General features: G+C 23.1%; 5 protein-coding genes across 6 annotated transcripts; 1 reads left to right on the top strand and 4 right to left on the bottom strand.

Annotated features, from left to right (window-relative positions):
- The first annotated feature begins 903 nt into the window (after positions 1 to 903).
- LOC100868286 (protein G12) lies at positions 904 to 3049 on the top strand. Its single transcript, XM_031916404.2, has 2 exons — positions 904 to 939; positions 1754 to 3049. Exon 2 carries the CDS (start codon positions 1754 to 1756, stop codon positions 2414 to 2416), a length of 663 nt encoding a protein of 220 aa, XP_031772264.1. The 5' UTR covers positions 904 to 939; the 3' UTR covers positions 2417 to 3049.
- Positions 3050 to 3750: 701 nt separating this feature from the next.
- LOC100868414 (uncharacterized) lies at positions 3751 to 5066 on the bottom strand. 2 transcript variants are annotated; one of them, XM_003693643.3, is made up of 2 exons: positions 4747 to 5066; positions 3751 to 4650 (listed from the first exon to the last, which is right to left on the bottom strand). In XM_003693643.3, the coding sequence occupies exon 2, from the start codon at positions 4504 to 4506 to the stop codon at positions 3805 to 3807; it is 702 nt and encodes a 233-aa protein (XP_003693691.1). In that variant the 5' UTR covers positions 4507 to 4650; positions 4747 to 5066; the 3' UTR covers positions 3751 to 3804. The 2 variants fall into 2 exon arrangements, with proteins under 2 accessions (XP_003693691.1, XP_086768830.1); XM_086912704.1 differs by having other exon boundaries at positions 4762 to 5061.
- Positions 5067 to 8778: 3712 nt separating this feature from the next.
- LOC105735389 (protein G12) lies at positions 8779 to 9438 on the bottom strand. Its single transcript, XM_012486224.2, has one exon. The coding sequence runs from the start codon at positions 9436 to 9438 to the stop codon at positions 8779 to 8781; it is 660 nt and encodes a 219-aa protein (XP_012341678.1).
- A 5054-nt stretch (positions 9439 to 14492) lies between these two features.
- LOC100868652 (uncharacterized) lies at positions 14493 to 16285 on the bottom strand. Its single transcript, XM_031916457.2, has 2 exons — positions 16241 to 16285; positions 14493 to 15887 (listed from the first exon to the last, which is right to left on the bottom strand). Exon 2 carries the CDS (start codon positions 15885 to 15887, stop codon positions 14619 to 14621), a length of 1269 nt encoding a protein of 422 aa, XP_031772317.2. The 5' UTR covers positions 16241 to 16285; the 3' UTR covers positions 14493 to 14618.
- Positions 16286 to 20133: 3848 nt separating this feature from the next.
- On the bottom strand, positions 20134 to 20870 carry LOC147656885 (protein G12-like). The gene has a single exon (XM_086912996.1). The coding sequence runs from the start codon at positions 20868 to 20870 to the stop codon at positions 20223 to 20225; it is 648 nt and encodes a 215-aa protein (XP_086769122.1). The 3' UTR covers positions 20134 to 20222.
- Between the last annotated feature and the right edge of the window lie 1416 nt (positions 20871 to 22286).

Here is a 22286-nt window from a genome sequence, read left to right as displayed (position 1 = left end):
AAGAATTGTGGTTTTTCAATGAAGCAACTAATAGTAACTCAGAATCAATTTTCTTTATCATGATTTAAGGAAAATTTTTCAAATTAAGCTAGAAGAAATAGTAATAAGAATCTGAGAGTAAAGACTCGTTGCATTCAGGAAAAAATTTGTGCGTGTTTATTATGAATCTTCTTGAGAAGTGATGATCTTATTATTAAGATAAGATAATTCATAGTTGGAAAATGTCATAACAGATCTCAGAATCTCAATTCAATTCTAAATATTTTTTTTAAAATTGTTTTCTAAGAACATCAATTTATACTTTTTATTTTAAGCTTAATAGAAATTTAATGGGGAAAGACTTTGCATAGAAGGAAATTTCTTCATTTTTTCTGAATAGATAGATTATAGATCTCTTGATCATTTATATTTTGGAATAAAATTTATAATAATATATCTATTTCATTTTTTCATCAAATATGAATATACATTTATTTAATGATACTTTTAAAACAAATACCAATAAAAAAATTTTTTTGCCAAAATGTCTTTCTAAAATTTTTTATTTTTCGTAATTATTTTTCTTCAGCTAATTATCGTAAAAATAAAAATTAGATAGAATTCAATAGAAGTTATCGAACAGATTCACGATTTACAACTTCTTTACAAAATTACAAGATTAGATATTCATATTTTTAAAATATTTTAAAAATCAATTATTCAATTCTTAGAAACAATATTGTTCAGTGAAAAATAATATAAACGAATCAACTAACTACTACTTAGAATTTATGAGATAACATTTACACTAATCATTTAATTAATAAAAATTGATTAATCTTATCGAAGCAGATTATCGTATTCTTAATATGTATATAAAATGCAATTTGAAAAGTGACTTAATGATAGTTCGTGTCGAGAAACATAAGAAGCACAACTAATTGTAAAATAAATCACAAGGTAGAAACTATAGTTTATATTAAATTAAACACATATCATCCATGTATCATTTTCTACATTTATCTAAATTTTTTTTCTACATTTGAATTAATTTTAATTAAAAATTTATATTTTAAGTTATTATATTATAAGTTATTTGTAAAACTTGTTTTTGAAAATTTTTATTTCAATTTCTTATATGAATCTTCCCAGAATTTTTACTTCTTTAAGAAAAACTTTATCAAAAAATATTGAATGTAGATATAATAGTACAAAAATATTGAAACTCTCCTTATAATGAAATTGAGATTTAAGTTCTGAAAATATTATCATAATTGTTATAAAATACGAGTATTGATATATATATGTATCGAGATCACATATGAATATATATTTTAAGGGGATATTACTTTAAGAAAATGAAATAAATTCTTAAAGTAAAATTCTTTTCAAAAATTGTTGTCTTTTCTTTAAGTATAACTTTATAATAAGAATGTAGGAAAGATACGAAATAGAATCAAATTTTAAATATCTAAATTTTAGTGCTCTTTCAAAATATGAAAGAATCTTGAAACTTTAAAAACACTTCTGCTGAAAAAAAATTGTTTTATATGTATTATGTTTCATAAATATATAACTTTTTATTAAAATTATTATATAATTTAATATTATTATATAATTTTTATTAAAATTATTAATTATTGTAAATAATTCTTAATTACAGTTTATGGTAAAAGAATAAAGCATTTACGAAGTAATGATTAATTTTTTTTTGTTTACTCTGTTAAAAAATTCCATTTACTCCTTTAATTTTGCTTCTTTAATTTCTTCGCAGATGAAGTTCGTTTTGGCAATTTTTATCGCTTTAGCCGCGAACAGCCTCTCGTATGCTTTCAAAGTTCCAGCTGTGGGTTCCGGCGCCCTCGCTAAGGATTTGCAGGATTTCGTTGACTTGATACCATTTCCAGATCTTATCAATCTGACTAAAACATATACTGCTCAGGATAAAGAGTTTAAGACAGCTATGAACCTGATGAAATCTGCCGAATTAAAACAATGGCTGCAGTTCGTTGAATCCAATCCTGAATTCACGGTGCTGATGAATTTCATGTTCAGAAACGGTTTAGATGCTTACAATCTGACGAATCAGTTGAACGAAAAAGTGGGCATTCCACGTATACCATTTATTTTTAGAAAATTCTTTTCTAATATATCCAGTCTTAAAATCACCGGTGGAATCGATGGATTTATAAAAGATGCCACATCTATCGTTCCAGTACCGTCCTTGAAGAAATTGTACAATGATAAACTTAAAACTTCGAAAGTATGGAAAAGCGTTGTGGATGAAGTTACGTCAGATAAATATCATGGCTTCTATCATTACATATTCGATAACTCATATTATCGAAGTCTCGAACAAAATGCTATAAACGGTGGCCTGAACAAAGTTTCTTTCCGTACTTATTTACCTATATTAATTGTAGCTTCTATAATTTAAAGCTATAAATAGAACGATTGAGATTTTTTTTTTTATTAAAGAATCAAATATATTTATTTTGCATTTAAAATAGGATTTTGATTGTTTGTTATTTTCTTAATTTGATTTTTAAAGAAAATTGATTTAAAAATTATTTATTCTCCGTTTATTTATGGAATTTTGGAAGTAATATCTTTTGAAAATCATTTATTTTAGAAAAAAGTTTTTCACTTAAAAGTTATTAAAAATTTTCCCATAATTTTTATGTTCAGATTCGAAATAAAAAAATTATTAAACAAAAATTTGTTATTTTTTATATTTTCTCAATAATTGTTAATATTTGATTTATATAATATGATATATTGAATAATTTCAAAAATAAAATTTAGAATTTTTAAAAATTTCCCGATAATATGAATTTGCACTTGTATAATATAATAATCTCAGAAAAACAATCGTGAAAAGTTTTGTAACAATTTATACAAGTATTTTAATTAAAATATCATTTTTATAACATGTAATAATCTTAACATTTTCTATCTAATATTTTGCTACATATAAGCATTGATTATATAATTGTCGAAGTGGAATGTTGATTCACTTACAATGTATGTTTATGGTGAAATAAAGTAATAAATCGAATGTTTATGATGATGCAATGATGATATTTTTATATGAAATGATTCCTTTTGAAGATTATCCGTATTGTATATAATATGAGAATATGTCTACTGTTTTCTCTTTTTCAATTGTACTTTTTAAAATGTTTATTAAAATATCTACCTAATATCTCTTTCATTTTTCAAAAAATGAATTCTTTAATAAATAATTGAATTAGAATACAAATTTATCAACCTTATTATTAGAAAATTTTTCAATTTTTATATCAAAATTGGGATTAATTTTTTTTTCTTTTTAAATTTTGAATACAATGTTAGGCAGGAGAAAGACTAAAAAATATATTTTTCTCTTATAAAAATATACATCTGAAAATAAATGATCTAATTAAAATTCAAATTTATTAATTTCATTTTCTAAAAATTTTTCAATCTTTATATAAAAATTAAGATTCATATTATTATTTTTTTTTTTATATAAATCATCAAAGAAATTAAATTTTTACAAATATAGACAAAAGATAGAAATAAAATATATATTCCTCCCTTCTATAAAAATAAAATAAACGACAAATCAAAGATCAAATGATCAACTTCATTCCCCATAAAATTTTTTTCTGACTAATTCCTCATTATTAATATTCACGAACAAGAATTTGTTTCTCTTTTACACGATTTATTTTTCAAACGATTAATCCCAATGAGATTGATCACTTTGACTTTTTCGTTTGACTTAAATGATGTATTAATAGTTTATCACATTTTATTCAATAATCGAATTCATAACAATTCTTAAGTGATCAAAGTTTGTGTAAGATAGACGTACAGCTCGTTGAACAGTTCGATCGCGAACGTGATCTCTAGACCGCCCTCTTTCGCCCAAAAGTAATGATGATGCAGCACATCGTTGGATTCGAGCGCGGTGCAAAATTCCCGGAAGTCTTTTGACCTCAATGCGAGCAGAAATCTGCGAAAACTCGCCGAGTATTTCACTTTCTGTCGCAATAGCTCGTGCAGCTCGTCCATAGGTATGGTCTCCAAGATTTTATTGATCATTACAGTCAGGCCTCCGTTCGCCAGAGTAGGTTCGTATTTAATGAATCTAGGCGACATCTTCCAAAAATATCGTATCTTGTCTTGCCAAGAATCTACGTTCAATCCGTTTTGACGCAGGAAAGAAATCAATTTATGGGCCTCAGGCATATTTTGGAACTCGCGTAAGATAAATCTCTTCTGATCGTTCACAAAGCTCACTGTGTCGCCGATCTGAGCGTCGTATTTCATGTATCTTTCAATGATTCGTTGCACTTCGGCCATGGGGATGAACGCCAAAATGTCCTTGAGATCCTCGTCGAGAGAACTGTTGTCCTCCAATGGTGGCACGTTAGCTAGATCGGGATAGTTGGATTGTAGTCTCATCCGATAAGCGAGAAATCCGAAAAAAACGATCGAAGCAGCTGCCACCACACTGACAAGCATGATTTGTGGATTCATCTCTTTTTGGAAGATTAATCCTTCAGTTTCCAATTAGAAGGAAATCATTGTATGTATTTGAAAGAATTTGTTTCTTCGGATGCAGCTTGTTTTGAGGCACGATATTAAAGAATGTAACGATTGATAAGGTTCGTTGATGAAAGTCTGGATATAACGTGGAGAAAAACGAATAATGAGTTTGAATTTTTGAACAATGTTGCTTGGCTACGTTAAAGCTTCAAACACTGAAGCGGAACTTACGGATGGGAAACTTGCCTGATTAAGGTATCAACGAAAGAGGGATCTTGTTTAGAATGACTGAGTAGATTCGGGCCATCATACAATTAATAAATATTCCTTTTATTAGATTTTAGGCATTCTTTGATGAACACAAGAATGAAATTATAACGTTCGGATATTATCTCTTTGACACAGGATTCAGTGGAATAGAAGATTTCTGGATATGGTTACGAGAAATTTTAATTTGCTTTATGACAAAAATTTAACTGGAACTGACATAGTGGGTTAATACGCACGTGTCATAGTTATGAGCGGTGTAAGACTGCGAAGTTAACTGAGTTTCGTAATAGTTTTTTTCAAAACTGTATTCATGTTTATTGTGGATTGAAATGAGAAGCATAATAGGCAATTTAAAATGAAGAGAGAGAAATAATGTTTATTAATTGAATTATAAATTAACGAATATTTATAATAAACGAATATTTATAATTAACTTTATATTTTAAATTTTCTATTATATTAAAAATCTAGATAATTTTTTGATTATTTGAGGTAAAAATATTATGAAAATAACAGAATATTTTCATTCTATAGAATATGGAATAATAAAATTAGTTTAGGTAGAATCACACGGAAATTGTTTTTATATTTTTACATATAAATAATATCAAAGTTTTGCAAAAATATACGATACAAATACAATCATTTTTAAAAAAAAATTAAAAAGACATATTGATCACGTAATATTGACAGATTAAATAATAAATGATAATGTGAAGAATCAAGTAATCCTAATCTATCGAGTGCAACTGTATTGAAGCAATCATGTTTAACAATATTCAGTTATCATCTCATATCATGCACGTACTATGATGTAAATTTATATGATAATATATTAATGTTTCTAGTCCAATTGAATTTAATTGATAAATTAAATAATTAAAGATGTCAATATCACGATGTTTTTCGAAATTTTAATAGGATTACGGAATAGAAAATTATAGAAATGATGAACAAAATAATATAAATTTTTTGATTAAAAAAATTCGAGATTTATTCTTATATGTTTACATAATAAAATATTTATATTATTTTGAAAATTAATTATTTTAATTATAAAGATAATGATATAATATCGAAGAAACAATAATAGACCATATAGAGAATTTCATAATTTATTTCAACTTTTTTTCATTGACAAACATCATATTGAAATAATATATATAAAATTGTTGTTTTCGTAAATCTTTAATTTCAGATAGTTTTTTGATGTATCAAATGTATTTAATCAAAATATAGTAATTATAATAATTTTATTTCTTTTTTTTATATCTAATTAGTTTTCTTATTTCAAATTAATAAAAATTGTTGATATACAATTTCTTCATTTATAATATTAAAAAAATTGATAAAAAATTGTTTATTGTTTTATAATTATTATTAGTATTAATTAAAGGTTATCTGAATGAAGTGAAAGATATATCGTTTTTTATCTGAGAATTTATATTTCAAGATAATAAATATCTTACAATTTTTAAATAGAAACCGCATTTCGACATATTCAATGTAATTTCAATTTATTTTATATACCAACTTATTATAAAAAATTATCAAATATTTAAAAATTCACGTAAATGATATAATATATAATCTGAGTATTTTTATATATCGATTAAAAAAGTGCTTGTTAATCACGTAACGTAACGTTAGATTACATAAAAGAATATAATGTCGGCAAATGACGAATTCTTTGAAGAATAATCGTAATTTATTAAATACAATTGTGGAAATCGCAATCATTGCTGCTTCTTTTAATAATAATATTTATTTCTTTATTTTTCTATCATGCACGTATTGTGCATGATATTTTTTTTATGACAAAAATAAAATATTGACGTTATTTTCGAAATACATCTTAAAAAACTATCAATTTAATTTAATTTATCAATTTGATATGATAATTTATCAATTTGATTCGAATATGTCTCGATATACTTCAAAATAACGAATTCAGAATAAAATTATAAAAACAATATGAAATAAAATTAAATTAAAAATTTAATATCAATATTTATTTGAAATTTTTAGTGTTACAATATATATTTTGCATGCGAACTTTAAATATTTATTAGAAAATTTAATAAATATTATTTCTTTGTATATATTTATTTGAAAATTTACTAGTACAAATTTTTATGCATACTTCGTTGCTCTTTAAAGTTTTGATCATGAAATAAGAAAAACAACAAAAAAAATTGAAAAAACGAGAAAAGTATAATATTTATTTTAGAATTTCACTTATATATATATAAAATATAGAGTATAGAGAGAGAGAGAGAGAGAGAGAGAGATTGCATAAATAATTCAATTTATACTTTATCCACCTATAAAATTTTTAAATAAATTATTTGAAATATTTAAATAGCTAGTAAAATCAACTATAATTTTACTTTTTAAAAAATAATTCTTAATTATACTATAATAGTCGTAGCAAATATGTGATTAATATTTAACTTTATAGAAATCAAATTTATAGTAAATTTTACAGTTCGATCACTTCAATTTTCATATCGCTGATTTATTTTTAAAATAATTGAAAATTATTTAAAAATATGTTTATTTTCAAATTTTATTTATTACTTCATTCAAAGAAATTATTTCTTCTTTTTATTTAATATTTTCGTTTAAAATGAAAGATATTTTATTTTAATTTAATAAAAGATTTTAATTGAGCTTTAAAATTAAATTTAACATAATTAATATAATTTGTGGTATACAGTTTTTCAAATTAAATATTATTTCAATTACTTCACTTAAAATTATTATATTAACTAATAGATTATGACTATTGAAATAATTCACTGCTACCAATAAGATACCAATAATTAGCCAATAAGATTAATTGTAGATAAGAATAAGAATAATTAATAGATTTATTCATATTTTGTAATAAATGATAAACGTTCACTATTTTCTTTTGATATTTTTTATATGATCAATTAATTTCATTTGAAATTCTAAATAATATTTTTTATTTCAATTAATATCTTATACATCATACATAAATGTCTTAAATATAAAAAACATAAACGTCATAAACGTATTATTGTATGTAATTTATATAAATGTAATTTATATAAATGTGCATTTTAAATTATTTAAAAAAAATTATTAAGAATGTAATTCATATAATTCCTTTTTATATGTATATTCAATTTTTCTTCGATCATTATTTTATTTTAACTGAAAAATGATAAGAAATATCATTCGTATCTTATAGCTTAATGATCACATTATTAAGATTTAAAAATTACAAATATTTAGGAAGTAAAATTTTGAAAAAAGTATTTTCAAAATTAAAAATATATTATTTATTATTATATAATTATATATTCTGTTATCTTCTTTTTTTTTTTGCAATTTCGATATTTCAATTCTATTATCTGATAAGTTTATGATTACATTGTTTTCATCTACAATATTAATTTGATTAGATATCGATATGACAGATATCTAATGATATCATTTCAATTTCTGATTATGATATAACTTATGTTAGGAAAAAACATACGACTAATAGCATGCAATTAAATAATTTTTAGAAATTTTCAAAATATGATCTCAAACTTATATATCTCAAAGTTAATTTAAAATTAAAAAACTTGTTATTCAAAAATCATGACAATAAAATTTCAATTCATAAAAATTAAGAGTATTATTTTTTAATATTATTTTAATAAAGTATAATTATATAATTATATATATTATTTAATAAAGTATTATTTTTTATTTCCTATCTATAACAGGATAAAAATTAAAAAAAAAAATTCATTAATTAATTCATTTATTCATTTATCAATATCAAAATACACTATTTATTATATTAAATTTATATTGTATTAAATTTATTGAATTTTATTTTTTATTATTTAATAGATAATAATTATATATATTAAATATATATAGTATTAATAATACTATATATTGTCAATAAAGCTTTAACACATTATAAAAATTATAAATAAGATTTATATATATTCTTATCCCTATTATTTAAAAATAATAATGAATCAATTCTTTAATACTGAGTAAAGTGACAAAGTTTATGTGGAATGTTTCGCTATCGACGTTAAGATATTTAAGTTGTTTTAACATTCTCTGGAAATGGACATTTGTGAAGGTGCTTGTGAATAAAACCTCATATTGAGAATCAAAGAGTTCCTCTACGAAATTTCTGAATACATCGGAAGTCTCAATCTTGTATTCATACATGTTCATCCAATCGAATACTGGCAAGATGGTCGAGAGATCTTTAATGAAACCTTCAATACCTCCAGTGATCTTGATCTGAGAATCAGACGAAACTACCACTTGTTCTTCTTTTAAGGAATCTTTCAATTCATTCAAAATAACATAAGCGTCGAGACCATTGTTTTGCAAATAATTCATAAGATCTTTGAATTCCATCATATTTTCCAAATCTTCGATGTAATTCTTTATATCATCATATTGTATAAAGGACATGATCCATTGGAATTCTTTGTCTCTGACTAAATAAGCTTTTGTAAGTTCTATCACATCGTCGATGGGTATGATGTTTAGGAAATATTGGAATTCTTGGGCCAGTGCACCTGAGCCAAGATTTGGTACTACGTGGGCGTTGAGATGACCGACAGCGGCGATTAAAGTCACAATTCCGAAAATGAATTTCATCTGTAATATAATTGGAAAATTACGAAAATAATTAACATTATTCGATGATTATGATCGTTATAGCAATTGCACAAATTTTCATAAATCTTGCGTGAGTTCAACTGTAATAATTGTGACAAAAACCAATAATAGATAATTCTGCTTTATAGAAATTTTGTATCTAAATAATAATGAATTATTCGTAAGACAATTTTTTTATTAGTGAAATATCGTTTCAATTGAATTTGTATTGCTTATTCAATTTTTTTTAAATATAATTTTGTTATAGTCGAACGAAAATGTTCAGATTTTAATGCTCTATTGTCGTGTTATGTAAAAAATATTTCTAGAAAAAATTGTATTCAAAAGATAATAAAATAATGGAAATTTACAGGCTGATTTTTCGCCTTCAGAGAGATTTTCTATTGAAAAAAAATTATTGTATATGATACATAAATTTTCATTAAAATTAGAATTTTCGGATTAAATAAATTTTTTCGTAAACTTTGGTGTTGATTGTATTTGTATGCTTTGCCATTAATGGAATCTAATTTTGTTAATATTTACACATTATCATTTCTATCATTTGTATCAATTTATGTTTGTTGATTAACAGAAATGTTCTGAAGCATAATGTACATAGAGTAATATAGAAATAAAAAATTTCAATTAACATCACAATAATATGAATTATTAATTAATAATTAGAGATATGAATTATGATAATTAATTATTATAATAATAAATTGATTACACATATTATTATTATGATAATCTGAAGTTTAGAATGCTTACCTTTAGACGTGGATTTTTTTAGATAGTAATATAATCTAATGTAAAATACTTCACCAGTGCGTTTTATATACTACTATGAATCCGGCCTATTTCATCTGATAAGATTATTTGAATTAATCGATGAAAATCATTAATCAGACATGAAAGACAAGAGAGTCGCAAATTTAATTCTTTAAATAGATAAAAAATAATAACATGACAAGAAAGTTCCAAAAATGAATTGCGAAAAATATATATGATTTCATATTTTCCATAATTGCTGATGTATCGATGCACAATTATTATATTTAAGTTGAACTTATATACTTCAATTAAATTCGCTATCTTATATCACATATATGTGAAACTTTATGTTTTTTATAACGAATTAGTTCTCGTGAAATTTATATAACGATAAGATAATTATGCACATTAAAAAGAATGATAGTTATATTTGTTTATTTAATTTTTTACATATTATGCAAAATTGATATAATATTTAAATATTTCTTTTCATATATAGCGATAAAAAAAAACATATTAAAATCTTTTTGTTTATCTTCTTCCTTTCTTCATCTTCTTCTTCTATCCTTTTTATCAAAATAGTTAATTGATAAAATTTTTATTAAATAAATTTTCTAATGTAAATATTACAAAAATATTTAAATATAATATATATATATATATATATGTATTTTATATTCTATTATATAAAAATTGCAGACAGAATGAAGTTTTATTTTATTAATTTTAATTTATTACATTATTTATCTGCTAAATTGTATATATATATATATTTTAAATCTATAATATACTATATATATATATTATAAATAATATATATATATAACATATAATATATAATATATATGTAATATATAAACATAAATTAATAAACTTTAATAATTTTTTTTTAATAAATTATATTCAATAACTTATACTGTTATAACTTATATTATACAAGTTTTATATATTATTATATTATATATTACAAACTATATTATTTGAAAGATGAAAGATGAAGGATGAAAACAATATATTATTTATATTGTTTTTTAAATGAAATTATAACATTAAAAATTTATTAAATAAATTATAATTTTAATTGTGTATTATCAATTAACTTTAATGTAAAATTTTATTAATAATTATTAATATAAAATTCAATTTTTATATTTATTGAATTGTTAAATTATTTCAAACAATGAAAATTTGATGGTTTTGAAATGAAACAAATCTTCTAAATATATTTTGTATCGATGTAGTTTATATAAAATTGATAAATTGACTTCATTTTGAAATAATAAACATCAATGATAATCATACAATCGTATTTGTGTGGCGTCCTCTATGTTATATTTCACGAATCACAAAATCATTATTATTGTGAAAATATAAAAATTTTAAATGTAATGTAAATATTAATAATATAAATGTAAATGATAATGTAAATATTACATGAGACGTATCAATTGTATTAATATATAAATTGAATACTAAATTATATTGAATTATCTGATTTTAAATTGAAACTGATGATAAAAATTATTTAATTATGTATATATATTTTAAAATTTTATTTTAAAATATCTAATACACTTTTCATTAAATTAAATTCCAATAAATTAAAAATGTTTAAAATTTTAATAAATATATTTTTTATTTTTAAGTAATAGTTTTTATTTTTAAGTAATTTATAATTATCATATTTAAAGTAAATAATTAATCTTGATATAATTATAAATATAATTTAAAATTTCTAAATTTTAAAATTTCATTAATGTTACTTTATATACATATATTATGGTTAAATATCGATAATTACCGACAAATGAAAACTCACAATTTACAGTATAAAGAGATATAAAATAGATTTGTGTATCCGTGGATCAATAATCTATCTATCTTCTGAAATACCGATCGCGCAAGAAATCAAAGATTTTGTATGCCCTCTATGATTTAATACGGTGAATTTAAAATTTTATTTGAATTAAATTTTTGTTTAAAATCATAAAACTTTTATATCGATTTTAACATAATAAAAGTTAGTAAATAACTTTTAAAATACAAATTATTTTTTAAAGCAAAAATAAAAATTATATGAATTGTTTTAATAAAATTAAAAAAAAACATTTTTATATATTTTATATATTCGATATATATGATTCTGGCTATTCTCATAATCTATAATAAAAAAATAAAATGACATTTTAATCAATGAATGAACATAGTTATATAAACTATAATAAATTAAAAATTTTCATAATTGAAAAAATGGTGATATTTTGAATTTTGAACATTAATTTTTCAACTTTTTGTAATTTAAAGCATATCAAAAAAAATATATGTATATATATATATATAAAAATTAATATTTCTTACGAACCATATGCTATATGCTATTAATGCCATAATTTTTTACTATAATTACATATATCATACTAATCAAAATATTATTTTACATTTTTTTTTTGAAATAAAAAATAAAAAATGAAACTTTATTTAATGTTTTAGGATAAATACAATTTATATAATTTTTATTATTTTGTTTTACAAAAATAATTTATGTTATGTGGAATAATTAACAAATATAATAATAATAATTAATAAATATATATGTCAAAATCGATATAAAAAAGAATCAAAAAAAAAAATAATAACAAAAAAGAATTACATTTTAGATCTGAATATTCTTTTAATAAATTTCGTAAAGAATAAACTTTGATAATAAAAAAATTGAAAATAGATGAAATAAAATTGAAAATAAAAATTGAGATTGTATTCTATAAATTTTAATTCTTTAGTTTACTTATTTTTTTCCTTAGCTATCTTCCTAGAAAACAATTTCTTTTTTCTAGAAACAAATCTAAAAAACTTCTTGAATAATCATCGAAGTCTCTTCATTATATAGCCAATGTTTTTCAAATTCTTTATTGAAAATAAAAATTTCTTTTAAGAAATTCATAAAATTAATAAAATGTTAAATAATAAATTTTCTTTGCTTACTTACAAACAGTTATATATATGATTGATGTAAATTTATAAAATTTTAGAGAAATTTAATCTATAATTTGTAACTTGTTAATTCACTTAATATATTAATTACATTATTTAATTTGATTTAATACACAAAAAAATACAATACATCATTCAACGTCCAAAGTAATCGATATTTCGATTTCCATTCTTGAATATTATTTTACCATAAAATAATATTTTGAAATACAATAAAGAGAAACATAATTAGCAAAATTAGCGTTTTCATATCTTTATAGTTCACAACTTCAAATGAAATTTATTATTCAGATTTATTTAAATTAATCCATTAGTAATTTCTTATTTGATTTCTTTCGTCTCAACTGACTAAGATCGATTTAAATTGCGTGGATTTCTTAAACATTGATCGATTTCATCTTTCGTGGAAGAAAGGTAATTCGTTAACACAACGGAAATTTCGCCGATTAAACGAGAAAGCAAAAGGGTACCGTGTGCGGCAAATAGCTTCGAGTGGCAACGGCAGCGATTTGATAAATAAAAGAGGACCATGTTGGAGCACGTGGCGCTAACTTTTAAAAGGAAAGTAAAGGGGCGTCTTAACCGAGGCATCTTGCCTGTTACTACCGGGGTTGAGTCCCTATCATTTCGTTCTTCTTAGGTAATAACCAAGAGAAGTACGAACAAGGGGAGAAACAAGCCGGTGCACGTCGCTTCTCTAATTAAAATTGTTACAATTTAATAAGCCTCGGAACTCGCCATTGGCGCGTCAGAATGAAAAATTATAAGAAGACTGTGTAAAAGGGAGAAGAAGAATAAAGTGATATTCGGATGTATGAAAGTTGAGAACCGAAAAGTTGATCAAGGAAAGAAATATTGAAAGAAAAGTAAATGAAAATTTGAAAAATGGATATGATAAAGGAGACAAAGATGAAGAAGATATTTTTTAAGAAAAAAACGAGAAGATGGATATTGCAGATTGCAAATGGACATAATAGAAAAGATAAAAATAAAAGTTTCGAAGAAAAGAGAAAAAAGGAATGAAGGATATTATGAATAAACACAATAATCATGAAAAAAATAAACCGATATAAAGAAGAGAAAAGAAGAGAATGATAAAAGTTGTAGATAGAAACGAAAGTCAAAGATAAGGCAAATTTTGAAGAAGAAAAAGGAAAATATTGTAAATAGATAGAATATAAAAGATAAAGGATAGATAGAAAAATAGTTTTTAAACAGGAAAAAAGAAGAATATAGGGAATATTGTATCTTAAAATTAAAATTAAGGAGATAAATAAACATAATGATTAAACAATATAACAATTTTGAGATTTAATATTTAAATGATTAGAGTTTTTTTACAATTTTATAACAAAACTAAATTAAAAATCTGAAAATTTATTATCATCGTATTTAGCGAATTTAGAGTCAATTCAAGGTCTAGGGAGATGAATGCCAAGAATATTCTCAATCAAATCTCTGAGTGATTCGAGATTCAATCCAGCATCGATACACTTTTGTCTCATTTCCAAAAAGATATGCGAACTGTAGACGGTTTTGACGATGTGTTGGAAATCGTCCGAGCGGAGTCTCTCCATGAAGGTTCTAAAGGCAGCTGAAGTCTTCATTTTCTCCTCGTATAGAGCTTTGAATTTGTCCAATGGAAGTGCGGCCTTCACAGCATCGACCAAAGCCTTAATTCCACCAAGATTAGAGTATGTATTTATGGATAAGTGTTTGATGTTAACTTTAGGCGGCACATAGTCCTCCATACCAAACAAATGATGGATTTTATTGATTAGCTCGGTCATGTTCAGACCAGAGTTTTCCAAGAATTTTACCAAATCTTGATATTCAGGCATAGCCTCAACGAGGCGAACCAAATCATGGAATTCGTCGCTGTACATATATTTGAGAGCTTTCTGTACTTCATCATCTTCCAAATAGGATGTGATGATATTTAAAATTTTATTCTTATCAACTAAATTCATGAAATCGTGAAGATCTTTGGACAATTCTTCAGAGGCGAAAATTTCCATTGTTTCGATTACTGGGAACTCAACGCCAAGAACGGTGTAAATAATATCTTCGATCAAGACGAAGTCAATACCCTTCTTGATTATCAGTGCACGGAAATTCAAGTAACTTTGCTTTACGTAGAGAGCATCGGCAAATTCTTGGTTACCTTTAGATTTCAACTCGGCTACGAAGCCACGGAAAGCCTCGGAGGTTCTCATCTTGTACACGTAACCATGTATGAATTTATCATAGGAGATAAGTGCCTTGACATCATCGAACAAACCTTTCACTCCACCGGTGATTTTTTTATAATTGTATTGAATGGAATTGTACTGATGAATGGATGGAATTCCGATTACCTTGTTCAATTTATTCAATTCGTCGTAAATGAAAACACCGTTGTTTTGCAGGTAATTCGCGAATCTACGGAACTCAGGCATGGCCTCGACATCAACAATCATGTCCTTGAATTCAGTTGTCGAGAAGTATTTGAGAAAATCTTGGAATTCGGCGTCTTCCGCGGCGTATTTCAGAACGGTACTTATCACCTCATCCATGGGGATCATGTCCAGGAAGTATTGAATATCTTCGTGTAATGGTCCCTTACCAAAATCCGGAAGGTAGTGACAGTTAACCGTTGCAAACGCAACGAACGTTGTAAATAGTACCGCTTGGAGTTTCATCTGTAAAACGGATAATAAAATCGATTTAACGATAAACGAGAAAATAGAACTATTTTCGGTGTTAGAAATATGGGGAGGAGGGAGAAGGGAGAGGGAACGATGTCAACGCGTTTAACGAGAACCGATTAATTGATCGTGTGAAAATTCATTTCATTTCAAACAATCTCGGACGAATTTTAAAGAAATTTTCAAAGCGTTGAAATTAAATTCATTGATTCGCGGTTCATTGAAAATTCGAAATTAAAATTATTTGGAAAACGATAAATATTAAACGGATTAAAGGACGAATTATTGTGTAGAATAATATTTCATTACAAAATGAAATAATATTTTATTATAATTCTTGAACTTACCTTGATCACTCTAAGTGCAGACAATAATATCCAATGAACTTTCCACCAGCTTTATATATATCCCGTTCAAAAGATGGCATCGAGTCACCTGAAAGAAAGATAAGATTTCATTATTCGTTCACCTGACTCTAAGCCACTTGCAAAGATTAGTATCTTGTTAGGATTGATTATCAATAACTTATAAATCTGTGAAATTTTCAGATAAACATCGTGTAATTATTATTTCTATCATTCTATCAATTAATCGATAAAACACTTTGGAATAAATAATTGTTTTTTAAATTTTCATGTTTACTACAACAAAATTTATATTCTTTTTTTATTATATTTTTAATAATTGTTCCTGTGATATATATTAAAATAATAAATGCATAAGATTATATTATGATCTAGAAAATAATATTCTTTTTTATTTCTTATTTATCCACAAACGATGCAGTATCTTTATGAATACCATTTTGTTTGATACAGTAAATTTTTTCATTCTATGCATTTCTGTTAAACATAGAATATCTGCAACAAGTTAAAAATGCATTTGTTCCCAGATCTTTGATATGTTTATTTGATGTTATAAAATGCATTTTATACTATTTTAACTTGTTATAAAATAACAACTGTTTTATTCTATGTAAATCTCTCGGACTAATATACAGACTATGCATTCAAATTTCTCTTAATATTTTCTAAATTTAATATTCTGTTTTTCTTTTCAATATATCTACCTGTTTATCCATAACATGTATTTATCTTTATCTTCTTAATGTATTTATTTATAATTGAAATAATATAAATGACATTAAAAAGTTTTATCTATTGTAATTTGAAATAATTAGATCTTTCTAATAGTGTAATTTGCCTTGCTTGTTAAGAAGATTGTTGAAGAAAAAAACTTTATTAAATTTATCATGAAATATTCCATATTTTCATTCACAATTTTTTTTTTTAATATTATTTCAAAATTTTAATTATTCATAAATTTTTTAGATGGCTTTATAATTGTAAATAAGAAAATAATATGATATTTTATATTAGAAAATAAATTAAAATAAAATTTAATACTAAATTAAAAATTATATCATGTGATTGAAAGGTTTTTACATAATATTAATTTTTATTAGACTTAATATTAAAATTTCTATTTTTTTATCTGTATGAAAGGATGAAGAAATAAATGAAAAGAAACGAAAAGAAATAAATTGGAGATTTTGATTTAATTTAAAACAAATTTTTCGTTTATTTCTTTTAAAGAATATATATATATAATTTCAAATTATATGTATTATTTAATACATCATTATTTCTGATTTTTGAAATTCATCTGAAATTTATTCCATATGTGTGCAAATTTATATTATGTTTTAAATCATAAAAGTTTTAAAAATTTTTTTACGAAATAATTATATAAAAAAAGAAAACATTTATATATATCCACAAAAAATTAATCATATAATATATGATCTCTAAAATTATTAAATTTTCAGATGAAATATTTTTTTGTATTATCAATAATGTAAGATATTCGTTTAATAAAGGAATGGTATAAATGAAACTCTGCATATTTTAATGTTTCTAATATTTTCTAAAATATTTATTTAAAATTATTATTATTTATTTATTATGATATTTACTAATTTATTTCATAATATTTGGAAATGTTTGTGTAATTAAAAATGTAGTTTGAAATATCATTATTTATTATATACGATTCTAAAAGATAACAGAAATAATAAATTTAAACTAAACAATTTTCTATTTTAGAATTGATGTAAAGATTTCGCACAGGAATGATATTTTGTTTGGATTCATTTTAAAGCCCAAAGTTTTATTTTTACTTGCTTTTATTTTACTTGCTATTTAACTTTATTTTTTCAAAGATTATTTTTTGTTAAAAAAATACAAAACCAAAGTTATTTTTTTTTTCAAATCTTATATTTCAACTCTTTCTCAAATTTTATAAATCCAGACTCTACAAAATTAAAAAATTTTTTTTCAGAATTTGTTTTAAAATCATTTTATAGAAGGATTTCCTTCTCTCTTCTAATTTCTAAGAAATTAACGTATAATTTTTTTCGCCATTTTATTAAACATTAAATAAAATGTGTGTATTATTGGCATATTATTGGCATAATTATTAAAATAATTATAAGATATGTAATCAGAAATATAATTTATGTATGTATTTAGTATAATTAGTATGTGTTTTATAATATTTATGTACTTACTATATGATTAATATATTTTGGACATGAACGAAGAACAATGTTAAAAAGTAATAAAACATGGAGAAAGTAATCATTTAATATTCATTTTAGAAACACTAAATACGCTAAACACACATTAAATATACAGTAACCATGCATATGACAAGCATAATTATATTGAATATAAGACATAAATTCAATAGTAACTTTTTTGTAAATTTTTGTTTATACTTTGAGTTAACGTCAACAGTACATTTTTCATTTAAAGTAAATAAAATGATGAAAAAAATCCTATTTCAATTTCTTAAAATTTGTTAAAAAGAATAATTATTTAAATATATGACTTTCTCATCGATTTCAACGATCTTAGAATATATTGTCAAGATTATTATTCTGAATCTTTTCCTATATGTCATTGCCGTTTTATTTTAGATTTTTAGATATTTATTAAGATATTTACAAAGAATTTTTAATAAACCTAGATTTATAATTAATTTGTAATTACATATCATATTTCGCTTCTTATGATAAATAGGTAATTATTTGTATTTGAATATTTGATATATATTCTTTTCAAATGAAGTTTCCCTTGTCAGGATTTGCGAATGACAAAAATGCAAAAATATAGTAAAAGTGATAAAATTGTTAAAAAATTAAGAAATGTAATCATAATAAAATTACATGAATTTATATATAAATATAAATATATATAATATATATATATAGTATAATAAATTGTTATGATAAATTAATATAGCTTTTTAATAAAAATAATAATTATAATTCACGATGAATTATGTAAATTATAATAGATTAATGAAATTTATAATAGATTAATGAAATTTAATTTATAATCCATTAATTTTTTTTTATTGTTTAGATTGAACTATATATAGGAATGCGAACATTATTAGACAATAAACCAATGAAAATTAATCTAATCTAATCTAACCTAACCTATAACCCATTAATTTTTCTCTTTTATTGTTTAGATTAAGAATGCGATCACCATTAAACAACAAACCAATAAAACGTAATCTAATCTAACCTATAACCTATCAATTTTTTTCTTTATTGTTAGGTTAGGGTTATATAGGAATGTGATCATGTTAACCATCTATACCAGAATTCATATCACAATGAATGTATTCATAGTAAGTTTAAGGAAAATTTTTTGTAAATTTCTTAGAAATTAAAGCTGAATATATATAAAAAAAAATTTCAAAATAATAATTTGGACAACATACATATATATATATTATACTATGTATTATACTATGTATTTTACTATATATATATATATATGTGTGTGAAAAAAAAATGAAATATTGACTCTACTTAAAATTATGAAAATGCATATATATATGATAATCATATATCTATCTATTTTCTTATCTTTGCACGATAAGTTTTATGAAATTTAAATTAAAATATCTTTCATATTCAATTTTCAATCTAATTAATTTTCAACTTAAATATCTGTAGCAATATTTATTTATAAAAAATGAAATAATGTATTGGTTCTTATTTAAAAAAAAAGAGATAGAGATCTTCATAAAGATTGTTTTATTCAATTTTATTTTGCGATATCACTAAGAAATTAATATTCTCTCTGATCTAATATCATGAAATTTCTTAGGAATGCAAAAAAAAGTTGAAAAGAATATTAAAGAGATATGATATAACGTGAGATATACTTTATAAATGCATATTTATTATAAATTTAACATTTATACTTAACAAGATACTTAAAAAAAGGGAAAGAAACTATAAATATATAATTAACAAGGGATTGTGAGGCCCAAATGTTCTTCCATCTCTACCCTTATAATATCAAGGCGGACACCGTAGTTCTTGGCCTTCCTCAAGAAGTTGTTGAAGTTTATGTTTGCGCAGACCTTATTGACGAATCTTTGAGCGATAGGAGATCCCAACATCCTGTTGAAGTCAGCGAAGACGGCAGAGTTAGCCATTCTCTCCAGATAGAGGGACTTGAGCTTGTCTATAGGTATCAAATCTTCGACTTCATCGAGGAAACCACGAATTCCGCCAATATGCCTGGCAGCATGGTTTTGAGCACTTGGTTTGAGCAAATGTAAAAAATCATTTGTTATTTTGTTGACCAGGTAATATGCGTCGAGACCGGCACTCTCTGCGTAGTTTATAATCTGAATCCATTCAGAAATATTTTCGATTTCTGTGATCAAAATTTTGAACTCGTATGATTGGAAGTACTCGAGTACTTGTTGGAATTCAATATCTTTTGCTTTGTAACGGTAAACAATTTCGATAGTTTCTTTTATAGGAATTAGGTCGACAAATTTTTGCATTTCGTCAGCAAGAGCACCGTCTCCAGTGCGTGGAACTGTGAAAGTCTCTAGAGGGTTGATCACGACAAGAACGGTCAAAATAGCCAAAAGGAATTTCATCTGTAAATGATGATGATATAAAAATATTTAGAAAGATGGAAATTTAGAAATATTTTAATTATGAATAACATTAAATGTTGAATATTAATATTGAATTATTATGTAAATTTATTAAATAGATATAATGTTCTTGGTATTTGTATAATATTTATATTTCTTTTATATTTTTTTATATTTTAAAGAACTATTTATTGTTCTACTCACCATGTTGCCTCTGCAAATGTTTTCTTTTGAATACATGATTACTCTAGGCTACCAATAGGCTTATATACTTCTTTAACATTGACCTAATATTCATACGATAAGACTATATCATTTGTAATATTATAGACACATTCAAAATCCATAAAAAAATTGACTAAATAATATCGATATAGTGATTGAATAGATATATATATATATATTTACCGTATAATAATATATTATATATATATAGTATATTAATAGTACATTATACATATATTATACATATATATTATATTATATAATATAATAAATTTTTTTTAATCAAATACTATGATGCTAAATGTGATATTATATGTTAAATATAGCAAATATTACCAATTACCAATATATAGAAACTAATTTCATTAGTAGGAAACATTGAAGACACGGAATAAACGAAATGATGTATGTAGATTTTGATATTTAATTTGTTAATAAATTATATTAATATTAACATTTGATTTATTAATAAAGATAGAAAAAAAAATTTTTCTCAGAAACAGTTTTTGATACATAAATATCATTTTGTAAATATTATAAGATAATGAAATAAAAAGAAATATTTTATATTTTGACACAACTTTAAAATTTTTTTATTAGTTGGTACGAAAAATGTCTTCTTGACTAATTTAGATAAATATGAGAATGATATTATAATAATATAACAAAAATCGAAAAAAAAACATAAAATTTTATATAATTCTTGTATAAATATTTAATCTATAATAATTATGATTATAATTACTTACGTATTATTTTCTATTTCGTAATTAATTTTAATTTCGAGTATCTTCATTTCCAGTAATTCCAAAATTAATTCTACTATAATTCTAATTCTATTATAAAAAATAATTATAAACAAAAATTAAAAAAGAAAGAATTATTATACGGTTATAGAAAATAGCAATAACAGAAAATCTAAGGATATCTAAAAATGTTATTATAATTGTTCTAAATAGACAAATATTACTTTCAACGTACCATTTGTGATACAATAGAAAGTTTTATTAAATTATTTTCTATTGCTGTTCAAGCAAACTTTTGTTTGATATTATAGTAGCACATGGTAATAACAATCTAGCGGACTCATCATTACGACATAACGTTTTAAGGATTTTCATGACGAAACAAAAAACAACTAAGAAAAATATGTTCACATAGATCTACCTGTCTTTGATTAGAGATCTCGAT

This window comes from Apis florea, unplaced genomic scaffold (genome assembly GCF_048593485.1).
Source record: "Apis florea isolate Af1SG1 unplaced genomic scaffold, ASM4859348v1 contig_3493_pilon, whole genome shotgun sequence".
NCBI classification, from domain to species: Eukaryota; Metazoa; Arthropoda; class Insecta; order Hymenoptera; family Apidae; genus Apis; species Apis florea.
Note: the sequence above shows the minus strand (reverse complement) of the source record. Positions and strands in the feature narration are given on the sequence as shown.